The sequence below is a fragment of the Parus major genome, chromosome 1 (assembly GCF_001522545.3).
Source record: "Parus major isolate Abel chromosome 1, Parus_major1.1, whole genome shotgun sequence".
Taxonomy (NCBI): domain Eukaryota; kingdom Metazoa; phylum Chordata; class Aves; order Passeriformes; family Paridae; genus Parus; species Parus major.
The window spans coordinates 19,104,270-19,118,089 of NC_031768.1; the positions used below are offsets into that span (position 1 = coordinate 19,104,270).

Here is a 13,820-nt window from a genome sequence, read left to right on the forward strand (position 1 = left end):
TACACATACCAATTGTGCATAAGTTAGTCACAAATCATTGTGGATGTAACAGGTTATTGTTAGATCCTTTTTCCTTAATTGACTTTTCCTCAAACTTCCTTACTTTTAGCCAGCCTGCACAGCTACAGGAGAAAATGCATCTTTTGTGGAAAGCTGGTCACAACTGATAAAAGGCATTTTGTAAGGAAATGTTCTGAAGCCAAACAGGAGCATATAACTACAGTAGTACTAATTTTGTATTGTCAGTAACAGGCAGATGAAATATCACTGAGATAGGAAAAAATTACTGTCATTTTTTTTCTACTCTGCTGTCACATAAGTGGTTTACTTTTAATGTTAATGAGGTATGTTTTCACTGTGGTTGCAACTTCTTGGTTAAGATATTCCAGGCAATTAGAGAGAATGTTGCTTAGTGTTATTGCTAGGAGTGCAAAGCTCTTAAGAGATTCATGTATTTCACAACGTAATCTCAATTTCGAAGCTACAAGTGTGTTGCTTATTTTTCCTATAAGAAATGTGAGACAGCAGGAGATGTTTGTCTTAATTTCATAAAAAAGCCTCCACAATATATCCTTACTGCTCTTGGAAATTGCCTGGTCACATACTCAAAATACAAATGTAGATCTGTGGAACAAAAGACTTTAATGTCACATTAATTGCTTTGAAGGTCCTGTTCTGCAATTGCCCTCACATTTCTGCTCTTGCTGTCATTATAAATGCTTTCTTGACTCTGATCTAACAGAGAAAACACAATCTCTTTTCCTCACAGAGGAGGACAAATCAGATGTTCCTCATCTTTCAGTTCATTTAAGAGCTGAGCATTGTGAACAGTGTGTCAGGGAATTTATGGAAGTTGTTCATGGCAAAGCGTTAATTACAAATGGCAGCAATTGTGAAGTGTGCTTTTGTGGGTGACTTCCCAATTTTTTGTATGTTGGCTTGATGACAATGGAATTTGGGTTTACAGCTGTAAGATGAAGCATCTTTAAACTAACAAAAAATAAAATCTATTTCTTATGGTTATTTATTGCTTATCATGGTTAGTAGTCCTTTCAGAGTAAATAAGTTTCGAAGTTACAGCATTTTTGGATGTTTTTGGATTATGATAATGAGTTTTAATCCATCCTGATCTGTGACACAAAGATGAAGCCATACAACAGGTCATACAGTACGTGTAAACGCAGTTTTTAAAGCTGCAGAGGCTCCTTGAAACACTGAGCCCTCTACTCTATTACAGTAGCAACCACATCATAGTCCCACAGTAATCTGCTTTGTTGGTAGCACCTGTGTTACTCAAATATGTGTGGAAATTACTACTGTGTGCTGCCAAGCCATCACACTGTAAGACTTGCCTCTTGAGGGCATAATTGTTTTCCCACTCAGAAGCATTAAGTTATAAAGAAAAGCGTTTCTGTCAGAAAGAGAAAGGGATTTCCTATTTTGATAACCTTGATGTTAGTAGAAAAGTAGGAATATCCTCAATAGAAGCAATTACTGTGATTAACACATTTCCAGTTCCACCCATGCAAGTGGATTCTGGTGGACTACATCAATTCATAGAAAGATGCCCGTTGTTTTGGAATCTGAAATTGTATTTTTAAATGCATGTGGCATAGGTTCCCTCTGCTGCTTTCAAGTCTTTTAATTGGTACTTAGCCACTTGTAAAATCTTTTTTTTAACTTAGTTCAAAATCCCTGGAAAATACTTAACTTGCCTTCCCATTCCTCACGTTTGATTGCAAATAATCATCTATTATTCTTCGTGGGGACCATAATCTGCCCTTCCTCATATACTGCATGTAGAGGAGTGGGTATCTTGCACAGTATTTATGTTTGCCTTCCAATTTAGTTCCTCCCTAGTGAGTGGGTAGAGAATCTCACTATCCAAGGGAAGAAGGATTTTGAATTGTTGTAAACATCCATTTGCTAATATAAACTCAAACAATAAAGCAAACAGATGCAAAATTTTAATTTTAAGGGATTTGTAAGAATTGGTCCTTTATTTGCAAAGAGCAAACCAAAGTCTTCTTGCAAGTTGTTTTATTTTCTTGGTGAAGCTGCAAATGTATGAGTTCAATTTCCTGCTTTTAAGTATTTAATCCATTTTGATGGTTTCTTGTAGTAAGATTGACATAGTCCACAGCAGTTCCTTTGATTTTTAAAGGAATTTTGCCTAAATAGATTTGAAAGTGATATTTTACATGTATATAAAAAATAGTATGGTCTTACCAGCCAAAACTGTAAATCAGTTTAGAAACTTGAATGTTTGAATCTTTCCAAAGATTTGAAACTTTGCATTCAGGTAAATTTTTAGCAGGAGCTTTGTCTTAAGAAGAGGTAGACTATAACAGATCATTGAAGGTAAGACATGCAATCAGTGTTTCACAAAGCTCAAGTTTATGTTTCCACATTCTTTCATTTCCATTTCCCTTATTCCTTGTGTTACCTTGCCATGGCTAAGTGCTGGTTTACCTCTGTCTTTGCCCTGGGCAGCAGAGTTAGGTTTTGATGCTGCAAAGATTTACATGCAATAAACCTTACTGTGTAGATGGCATTCAGTCTGGAAGGCTGGAAAGAGGCACATTTGGTCATAGGAAACCTGCAGATATCAACATTTCCCCCCTTTTCTAGGAGGTCCTTCTAGTTCTTCTGAAAATCCCAAGACATTGCTTAAATCTCATATCCCTGCACAAGGGTTTTTAGTACTTAGAAGCATAGAAAGAAAGAATCAAATGGCAAGAAAAGAGAAAAAAGGTTTGTGATAGAATTAAACATACTTAAAAAACTATAGTTCTTCAGTGTGTGTCTGTTTATAGATTAATTTACATTGGACTCATGTTCAGATAAGAAGTTTAGATGAGAAGTTATTTAATTGAGGGCTTTTTTTTTTTTTTTTAAATGGCTCCCCAGCATTACCATGCTGCTCTGGGAAGCTTGTGACAGAGCAGCTTTGCCAAATGGCAGCTCTGTTTCTTGAGTTTGCCTCAGTTTAACTCCAGCCATGGTTTTCTCACTGAGAGTTACTGAGGAGTAACAGTATTTAATTAATTACCAATTTATGGTTGCTTTCATACTGAAAAAAAAAAATAGGAATATTGAATAACATAATGACCATACTGTCAATTGTATATATTGTAGTTTTTGGGACATGCAATATGTAAATCAGCTGGGATAAAAACAACAGCTTGAAAGTGGTGTTAAGTTCTGTCATTAGTTCTGTGTTAAAATTTACTGTGCTGTGGCTAGCTATGTGTTTTCTTGATTTTCTTTCTTCAGTTTTTCTTATTTGTCGGGAAAGAGGGCTACTGTTCCGTAGAGAGAAATGAGTTTGGCTGCTCAACTGCATTGAAGCTGTCTTTGAATTTGACTATGTAAAGGGCTGACCATTTTCAGACATTTACAGGAATGAGCCTCTGTTGTATCATGTTTAACTAGTACAGATATTAATGAGAGGTCATTGAAAGAAGTATTTGACTCAGGAGAAACAAAAGATAAGCATCTATGAAACAAAGGTTTCAAAGAAATGAGAAATGAGTAATAGAAATATAAGTTAGCGAGGAACAACAGGAAAAAAAAAGTTATGTTTGTTTACAGAGTAGTTCTACATGTTCTTTGTGATATTCAGTGACTCACAGCCTGCCTCCTACCTGCACAACAAACTGGAACAGTTCAAGAAATCTCCATCAATGTTCCCAGCACATTTCAGAAATTTGCCTCTCTGACCTTTGCCTGCTCTTAGGTGGGAGTTGTATTTGTCTTTTCTTGGTGAAATTAAAGGCAGTTTATGTTGTTGGTGGTGTGAAGGTGAAAAGGTAAAAGAAGTTATAGAAGGTATCAGTAGAACCGGTTGTTTGATGCCCCAGTCATAAGTACAGTAAATACATCTGATTGTCCTCTGTAAAATATTTACCTTCTTAAGAAGAGGATCATTCTCATAGTGTGAAAGGCAAGCTGAGTGCTTGATTTCTCTATGCAGAACTTCAGAATGCAAGAATTTATTTTAGCATACTGCTTAGCATCAAACTAATCTGCCCTATCATGCCTTCAGCTTTATTGTTGCTACAAGCTACATTGTCAAGGTAACATAAGGAATTGATTCACTGCTTAGTTTCTTCTGGTTTACTGTACAGTTGTGTGGGTTTTTTGTTGTTTCCTTTCTTGACAGCAGCATCTTTTGATTTTGAGCGGCCTCTGCTGGCCACTTCATGGCAAAAGTTTTACTCATGGAAAATCCACCTCAATAACTGTTTCTGAAGTGTTTTCATTTCAGCAGCTGTGACCATTCTCGTGTATTTGATTTTATCTGTGTGACTATAGAATCATAGAATGGTTGGGTTGGAAGGGATCTTAAAAGTAATCTAATTCCCAGCCCCCTGCCATGGTCAGGAATACCTTTCACTAGACCAGATTGTTCACAGCCCCATCCAACCTGGCCTTGATGTCAAACTGCACCTGTAACTGTGAACATGAAGAATTTTTTTTATTAACAGTAGTTTGTTCATCAAAATTTCTTAGGAGCCCTGAGATGCTGCGATCAGAAGGTTCCTACTCCACAGGAGAAAGACATTCTTCCACAGACTCCAACAAAGCTTCCAGTGGTGATGTCTCCCCTTATGACAACAACTCCCCGGTGCTGTCTGAGCGCTCGCTGGTGGCAATGCAAGAAGAAGTTGCCCACAGCCCAGATAAGCTGTACAAGGTACCTGAGCAGTACTCGCTGGTTGGACACTTGCAAACTAAGCCAAAGGAGAACTCTTCTACATCACAGGCTGGAAAAGGTATAGTGCATCCTGCTGCATCATCCTTAGTGACTGATGGAGATTCCTGAACTAATTGAAAAGTGCTGGATTTGTATTATCAGCTACCAGGATTTGAGGAGCAATAGTGTAAATAACCTTATAAAAAAAATGACAGGCCAATATCCTTTTTTTCCAATTGAGCCTAAAAGGATCTGTGCTGAGTCCTCATTAGCTCAGCCAGCTGTCAGGGTTGCTTTTGGTATGAGACTTCTCAAAATTTGGAGATATTATTTAGGAAAATAGAACTTTGTACTTGTAGTTTTTCAGCCTGTCTGTGACAGCACGGCAAAGTGTAGTCCTGATTCATGGGACTGTAATACCTACAAGGTTATGGTCCAGGTTTTGGAAAAAGCTGAGATTTCAAGATTTCAGGCACAAACTTTCTCCAGTTGTAAAGAATGATCTCAACACCCTCTCACTGGAAAACGCAGCTGAGCTGCACAGCTTTATATCTGCAACCAATTACACACTGAGCAATACTAGTGCAGGGATCCATTATTGCCAAAGCTACTTGAGAAGTGCATACCTGAATGATTTCTTTGGTAAAGAAATCTGGTTTAAACTAATAGCTCACCAGCACTTCAAGATGCTTTTCCTATATATATATATATATATATATATATATATTTATATATAATTATCATCCATGAAATTTATGCTTAGTGAGCCAAACTTCAGGAACTTTCAATGCTTAGGGATGCATATAACTGGTGGTATTTTTAATACCACCTAATTTCAGATGTACTGCCTAGGCACTTAATTCCCTTTGGAATTAATGAGATTTAGACTAATATCTGAATGATATGCTTTATAAATGTCAATTGGAATTTATCTTCTGTATGCAACATCTAAATTTCTGGACAGGTTTAAGAATTTGGTAAGATTTCTATTAAGTTATGAAGAGGAAATTACCTGAATTTTTATCATATTAACCATCTTTTGTACTTTAATATGCATCTCGAAGATGTTGGGCCATGAGAAATTAGATTTCTCTACTGATTAGAGGAATCAGAAAAAGGCATTAAACTGTTTATAACCCAGCATTTCATTAAATATTTGTTCTGTGGCTGCACTTCTGGGTAAGACTGGCAGCATCCTTGGGTTGATAGAGCATGCCTTACAGTGACCCCTGGGGCTGGGGCTGCCTGAGGGTGCTTTGTCAGAAATTACCTTTGTTGGATCAAATCCCCCTGTTCTTGTGCAAAATGCCACAGTGCAGCACACAGGTATTGGGTCATTGGGTCATTAAGAAAAATAATACACATGTCTATTGTTAATTGGATAAGAATGAGTATAAAGATAAAAGAACTGCATGGTTCGGGGGAATTTTGGGCATTCAAAGCCAAAGTGAGACACAAAGTGGGCCACAAGGTCATTCTGTACCATCAGGACGAAAAAGAGCCAGGTTGTGGTGAATTAAACTTGTGCACAAAGTCTGGAGAGACCTGCCAAGTTCTGTGATAACATCCTGATAAACACGAGAAACAAGTTCCTAACAGGATTTGGAGTTTTTGTCCTGACCCGGAGGACTGTGATAAGCGGGAGTCCCTGTGAAGGAATATCCCCAAGGAGCTTAGCTCAGAGAAGCTGAGAAAACCAGGAGTAAAAAGAGGTGCAGAAGAAGCACCGCAGCAGAATCAGAAGAGAAAAAAGAAACAAAAAGAATTTTTAGAAAGTTACACACAGTACTCCAGGTGGGGTCTCACACATGAGATGCTCCTGTTAGGTACACAGTGAAGGTGCCGCTGGATGTTAATGGCTCTGATACATTACATAAGGTTTTACCTTTCTGTTTGTATATTTCTAAATAATGCCTTTAAGAGGATTGATTCATCATCTTTTCCCTGCTCTCACTGCTGTTTAGATGTTTCTGAAGATCATTTTGATATCTGGGGCACTTGGCATTCAACGCTGAAAAGTGGCTGCAAAGATCCAGTAATCACAGGTCAGTAATTTCTCAATTTTAAAGCCCAAATCTAGCAAAGAAAAACCCAATTACTTGTTTTCAAGAAATCACAGTGAAACCAGTAGGAGACTTCACATTGTCCAGAGCTAGACTTTTAAAAGGTGACTTAAGTAGAGTACAGAGGAACACAATGTTCAGTGGAATACAGAAAACAGCAACATTTCAAACTATCAAATATAATTTGAAAAGTCATTTTAAAATTGCTTCAAGAAATAGTTTTAAATTCTTCTAGAATTCATAGAATCAGAACCATAGACGGATAAGAGTTAGAAGGGACCTTAAGGATCGTCTAATCCCAATCCCCCTCCCTTGGGCAGGGACACTTTCAACTAAACTGGGTGCTCAAGGCCTTATCCAGCCTGACCTTGAACACTGCCAGGGTTGGGGCATCCCCAGCCTCTCTGAGCAACCTGTTCCAGTGCTTAACCACCTTGACAGTAAAACTTTCTTCTTCATATTCCTGAATTTCCCCTCTTTCAATTTGTACCCATTATTCCTTGTGCTATCACTACAGTTCCTGATGGAGAGCTCCTTCAGATACTGAAAGGTGCTATGAGTTTCTGTGCAATCTTCTCTTCTCCAGGCTGAACAGCCCCAACTTTCTCAGCCTGTCTCAGCCCCCATCCCTCTTCCACAGTGTGATACAAGGGAAAAGCAGTAGCTTGTTGCATGCCACACGAATGGTCCTGCAGACTCACGCTGTGTTTCTGACTCTATGCCCAGGTTCTTACGGGAACATTTATGAAAGCAGCTCGCTGCGCCCCAGACAGTGCTCTCTTTCCCAGGGGAACCTGGCCGCGCATTCCCCTCGATGGCAGTGCAGCTCCTCGGAACTGGACAGCGGCAGGCAGGTGATGCGGAGGAGCCAGACGACAGCCGCCATTCCCGAGTGTCAGCTCCAGGCCGCGGTGCCTCGGGTGTGCACTAACCCCCACAGCGAGGCTGGCTGCACGAGTTCAGACCTGCCCCACTCCAAGTCGGAGCAGCACTTGACTTTGAGCAGTGTGGAGGACCTCAGTGAGCACGACTCGAATGTGGGTTGTTTGCAAAGCACAGCCAGGCCCTCCTACAGGAAAGAGCGGCCACCACCCCCTTACCCAGGCCCAGCAAAAACAAGCTCTGCATTGGCGCAGCGGCCGAGTGTTTCTTCAGCGCTGCACTCCTTGTGGAGACTTCAACGCCCAGAGAGAAGTTCCAGAGCAGCTGGGGGGCCACCAGGCAGAGCCCCTGACCAGGCCACCTCCAGGCAGGAGCAGCTGGCCCCGCACACACAAGAGGGTCATCGCTATTCCACAGCACCTCACAGCCACAACAGTAAGAGCGTTTCAGAGGCGGACTGGAATGAGTGGCAAAGGGAGAGGTGGCAGATTTGGGAGCTGTTATCAGCTGATAACCCTGATGCCCTCCCAGAAACCCTTGTATGATCTGACTGTGGAACTGCTGCTCATACCCCTGCCTCCGTCTCACAGGAAAACCACGGTGACATTGGAAAACAGGGAGGGCTTGTTTGTTTTATACCAACTGAATTGCATATACTTTTTTAAAAACTTTGTTCACTTTAATTTCTCAACAGAACTGTCAAGCAGTTAATTTACAAATTCCATATGTTCCTGTTTTTCAGCAAGCTTTTGAGAAAAAAACAAGGTGAAAACTTTAGTGTAATAACTCTGTATGCATATGCTGTGTATATGATAAAACTGTTGCTTTGATGTTGCTAAAAATGTATTTATATATCTGCAGTTTTGATGATTGTATATTCTGTAATGGGTATTGTATGATAATCATGTTATGTTTTCATATACAGATGTCAATCAATCATGACTGCTTTTTTAAAAAAAAAATCACTGCACTTACATTACCATGATATGCATTGGAATTCTATAGAAAGTGCACAAGCTGGTTTCTGTGCTTATATATATATATTAAAAAAAAAAGCTGTTAAAGGGGAAAGTTGTACTTCTTTTCACTGCCTTTTGAAAAACACTAAAACAAAGGGGAACATGAAAAGCCATATATTTTATAAGGGTAGTAGTGAGCTTAGAGAGGAAAATACAAAATATTTTTTTCTTATACATATGTTTGCAAAAAACTTTGAAATTTGATACAAGATTGTAAAAGTATTTTTTTTAGATTCTGGTAGGAAGCAGCTCAGAGAATCTAAGAACAACATTGTGCCTAAACCAATGAAGTACATAGTGCAAAGTCTGCCCTCCCATTCTAAAGGAAAACCAATGTTATATATGCAGGATATAATATATATATTTATAAATGTATGATTTTATGTATTGTTTTAAAACAATAAACTGGAATCCAAATTTTAGAAAATCAAACCTAATAAATTGAGATGCATAACACTGAGGAAGAACATGGCTTTTCCTTTGAAATAACAAAGCTCCAGCATTAAGAAAGTGAGAGAAAGGAAAAAGGTGCAGACACACACATGAAAAGGAGTCAAGTAGAGTTTCAGAAATGAGCATGACATTTGGAGAAGCTGAGAACTGTGAGAAACTGTGTTTCTATAAATACTGTGCCGAGGCCTGGGTCAGTCACACTTCCTCGGTAGCTGTACGTTGCGTTGTGTTCGATGTTGCTGTTTTATACACATTGTTTTTCAGCTGCAGAGCCGTTCGTGGGCAGTGGGTGGCAATGTACTGCAGCCTTCCAGAGAAATTCCTTCTTAGCACTCCATAAGGAAAAGTGTTTCATATTCAAAAGAATTTTATAAAACATATTAGTCTTAATTTTAATGGATTTGAAGACTTACTCAGTGATGTTGTCTTTAAGCTCTATCTTGTGCCATAATGATGGAATAAAAAGCTAAGTAAAACAATGAGCATATTTTTGCTCCTTTTTTTTTTTAAGTAAAGTTTATGGGATATTGATATGTTTATATTACATTCTTGAGTGTCTCTACCAAAAAAATCTAAAAGGCATAGGAGCTTAAAGGCCACCTTCAAATGCATCTTAAATATACAAGATTCAAGGTTTTACTTTAGTTTGAAGCTTAAAATCCATCATATAAAGATGGATTTTATCCATCCTTCCCCTCCTATCTCCATTTCTCATTGTATCTCCATTTTCCAAGTAAGGTTATAAGATAAAAGCACCAAGCCAATCCTGCCAAAGGGGCAAGATTTGGACTTTGACTGTTGTAGCTCTTTTTATGCAGAATAAATGTCATTCTCATTTGTTAGTTGCAAGGCTTTTCCAAATGTTATCATGATATGAGACTCAATAGGAAAAGGTTCTTGTGTGTCCCTTGTTGCAGCAGTTCTGTGCCAATTTATTCCAAAATAAAGGCAGTCCACCCCAAATTGAAATCACTGTGGAATATAAGGAAAGACAAAAATGAGCTCTTACAATCTTTACTATTTCATCTTGTCTCAGTATTATTCCAGGCTTGATACAGATTTTCTACAGGAAATTAACTCCCAAGTAGTCCCCAAAACCAGTCATAGTGTAAATCTTGCTGCAGAAAATGCTGTATTCAGTAGATGTCCATCTCTTCATTTTAAACCCTTCTAAATACAGGAGCACCTGCACCCTTTCTAGTGAAAGATGTCTGAGGATTACTCAGCATTATGAAGACATTGCCTTTTGCCACTCCCTCTCCCTGTATGTATTTTTATATATATTTATCTGTGTATTACCCAATTCTGTTTATCAACAGAAGATGAAAACAAAAGGCAAGACAAAAGACCACTGCTGGAGGACAGCCTTGTGTGCACACATTTCAATAGATTGTCATGTGGAAGAGAAGAGATACAAAATAAATTCCAGTAAATTAAAGTAATACTTCCAGGATTACATCATTTCTGTAATTTTCATTTGAACAGGGCTGAGCAGAATTATCACAAGCAGGTTAAGAACTTAATTTTTAGTTGTAAGTCTTTCCAGGCTGAAATCAGTGACATAATTTTTTATGCTTTTATATATTTCACAAGAAAAGTCGCCATGAAAGCTTGTTTCTAGTTTTATGTTGGGTTATAGATCTGTGTGGGATATCCCATTTTAGATCTCTGAATGAACCTATGACACAATGCTTTTGAATACCCATAAGTCTCATTTTACAGGGAAAGTCTCTAGAGTAAAGATATTGAATATTTTACTCTCTTGCTTGGGAGGAGGATTCCTGTCTTAACAAAGACTGTGGGCCTGTGCTTTAACGAAGAGTGTGATAGAGAAGGCCCTCTGGAGGTCTTGAGGCCTTTAGGCAAACTCAATTTCCTTCCCATCACTTCTTATCAGGCCACACTGGTTCACATCTAGGATTGTAAATAAACCACTTTCCCCTCCAGGGCTGATTTACCTCTCTCAGGAGGTGTCTCCCAGCTGGGATGAGGGGTGTGCTGCACTCACAGGTGAACCCAGGAGAGATGGGATGTGGGTGCTCCAAGGACAGGGTGCCTGCAGGTTGCCCATGGGGCAGGGGTTGTGCTTCTGCAGAAACAAAAAAATGCAAGGATTCAGTACAGCTCTAGGTACAAGCCAGATGTGGTAAGGAACCTGTCAGCTGGGGGAGAAAGAAATGACAGACTAAAACACTACTTTAAAGATTACTGTTGCTGCCATCTTTTAAAACAAGATGTGGCTGCACTGTTGTGTTGTGCATTCTAAGACCATGCTCCTCAGCTGAAGGGTCTGCACCTTCTCCCTCTTCCCCAGTTTACTATCCTATCCCTTATACCAGCTCATGGAGTGGTGGGAGGAGTTCCAGGGCTCGTTGATCTGGCTGAAACCTGTCCAGAGCAAGGAACACATAAAATTCAGGTGTCTTAGAGGCTCTCACAAGTGGTGGGCATGGGGGAGGAGGAGGGCAGGACTGGCTCCTCTGCCAGGTGCTCCAGTGAGCCCTGTCAGGTGCTTGAGCAGCCTGGAGGCTCCTGCAGGCAGGACCACAGCCAAGCACTTGAGAATGGCTCTGAGATCCACACCTGAGCCAATCCAGCTGCTGCCTTGGGTACATGAAATCTCGAGCGCTCTGCTGTCTACATTGGGACCCCAAGGTATGCCACCATGGCATAGATAATGCCACTCAGAACTTCTCTGCTGCTGAAATGATGAGGTTCAGTGGGCTGGAAATTGTGGTTGTATGGTGTAGGGAGGGAGGCATTACCTGTTTTTTTCAGTGGTTTTGTTGTTTCACAGGCATTGGTTGAGGTCAGAAATCTCAATTCCAGCCCTTCTAGAGCACCAGCTTGTCCAGCATTGCTGGTCTGATAGAGGATCAGAGACTTCTTTCTCCTCTGGGAAACACACAGAATGTCTGAGTTTCATCTTGCTCTCTTTCCTTCCCATCTTTTTGCATTAATTAAATATAAAAAAAAAAAAAAAAAAAAAAAAAAAAAAAAAAAAAAAAGAGGAAAGAAAAAAAAAAAAAAAAAAAAGAGGAAAGAAAAAAACCAGTAGCTCCATTGTGTAATACTTAACCCTACAGAGCTGCAAAGCAATAGAAATGGTTCTCAGTTGCATTAAAGAGTATTTTGACATCAGTAAGTCCTTTTGCATCACTGGGAACTGCAAAGCACTGCTGCACTACAGTTGCTGCAGGGGAAAGTATCTCCAGTCACACAGTGCTGCAGAGACCACAGAGCTATTCCAGGCATGCAGACACTCAGGCTGCTAGCTCATAAAATGCACCATCTCTAAGAATAGCATTAATTTAATTTTTTCTGAAGTGCAAAGCATCACAAAAGATGGTGTCTGCATCTGGAAAACTAACTCACAGGCTCCCTTTTTATTCAGTGGAAGGAAGTGGGTATTTCTGTACCACCTTGATACAGCCTACATGTATGTGTCTTTCTTTGAAGGACAGTCTCTTTTGAAGGGCTGGTTACTAGAAGAGCCTATTTTTTCCTGCTATATAAAGGGAGCCTAAATAAGTCACCCAAATTTGGTAACCCTCCAAGTTTGTTGGAGTGAATCCCACGCTGAGGGTGTAGTAAAACAGAAGATGGATGGTGAATCACTCCTGGAAAACACAGGTTTCCAGCTCCTAGGAAAAGTGAAATTTACCCAGAGGCCTCAGCATTGTGGTTCCTATGTGAACCTGGAACTAGTGGGGCTGGCAGAGTCAGTGTTGCTCCAGGGGGCCTGGGCACAGTCAGCTCTGTGAGAAATACAGGTTTTTTGCAAAGTGAGGGAAAGATGCTGCCTGATCTGAAATTTCACCTATTTTCTTGTGTGACTGGTTGGTTGGTTTGTTTTTAAGCTGGATTTCTTTATTCATTGAAAACTCTGTTTCCAGATGAAGTGAAAGTGTTCATGAACAGACTATGATTTAATTAATTTTTTCAGTTAAAAATATATATTCATTAAAAAGGAGTATATTATTTCTGGAAACAACCTAATTTGGGCATTTTATATTGATAGCAGGGAGGTGGCTTGTATTGATTCCCAAGTGACACTGGCAAATGGAGACAGGCAGATAAAATCTTCCTTTTGAAAGATGGGTGTTAATTCTCTTTCTTTTGCATCTGGGAAAGTAAATGTCTTTGCCACTGGAGTTTTAGGGTCAGAGAGAAGAGAGTAGGAGAGAGGGAGGCAGAAAGAGGATCCACTTCTCTTTTAAATTGCAGTTGGGAGGTGAAAGCATGTGCAGGTGAGAGCAGTATCTCCAGCTGGGTGGTTGTCACACTCTGAGTGAGGACTTCAGCCCCAGACTCTGTGCTCTCTTCTCATGATTATTCAAACTTTTAATAGAAGATAATAACTTTTAAGAGTCTCACTTTTGAACAAAGGGGACATCAACAGACATTAAATCACCATTTCTTTTTGTTGGATTTGCTCTATTCCATTTCCCTTTGTCTACTTCCAACCATTGCTATGGGCTTTAATTACAAAATAAAATAAAATAAAATGGGCCTGGGAAAAAAAAACATTTATCTCTGCATCATCTTAATAGAAATCCAAATGTTGTTGGCTTTGAAAAAGGCCTATTGGCCAATCAAGGCATCCTTTAGAGTACAGAAACTCGTCAATTATTTTAAGAAAAGACCACCTGACGGGAAGGGAAGGGAAGGGAAGGGAAGGGAAGGGAAGGGAAGGGAAGGGAA

General features: G+C 39.6%; 1 protein-coding gene across 6 annotated transcripts in view; it reads left to right on the forward strand.

Annotated features, from left to right (window-relative positions):
* Positions 1–10,558, forward strand: part of ARHGAP6 (Rho GTPase activating protein 6) — a 312,873-nt gene extending 302,315 nt beyond the window's left edge. For all 6 annotated transcript variants that reach the window (XM_015633373.2, XM_015633309.3, XM_015633317.3 and 3 more), the window contains exons 11-13: positions 4,516–4,778; positions 6,664–6,744; positions 7,489–10,558. In XM_015633373.2, coding sequence (XP_015488859.1) covers positions 4,516–4,778; positions 6,664–6,744; positions 7,489–8,189 — 1,045 coding nt within the window. In that variant the 3' untranslated portion in view covers positions 8,190–10,558. The remainder of the gene's footprint in view (positions 1–4,515; positions 4,779–6,663; positions 6,745–7,488) is intronic.
* The last annotated feature ends 3,262 nt before the right edge of the window (positions 10,559–13,820 follow it).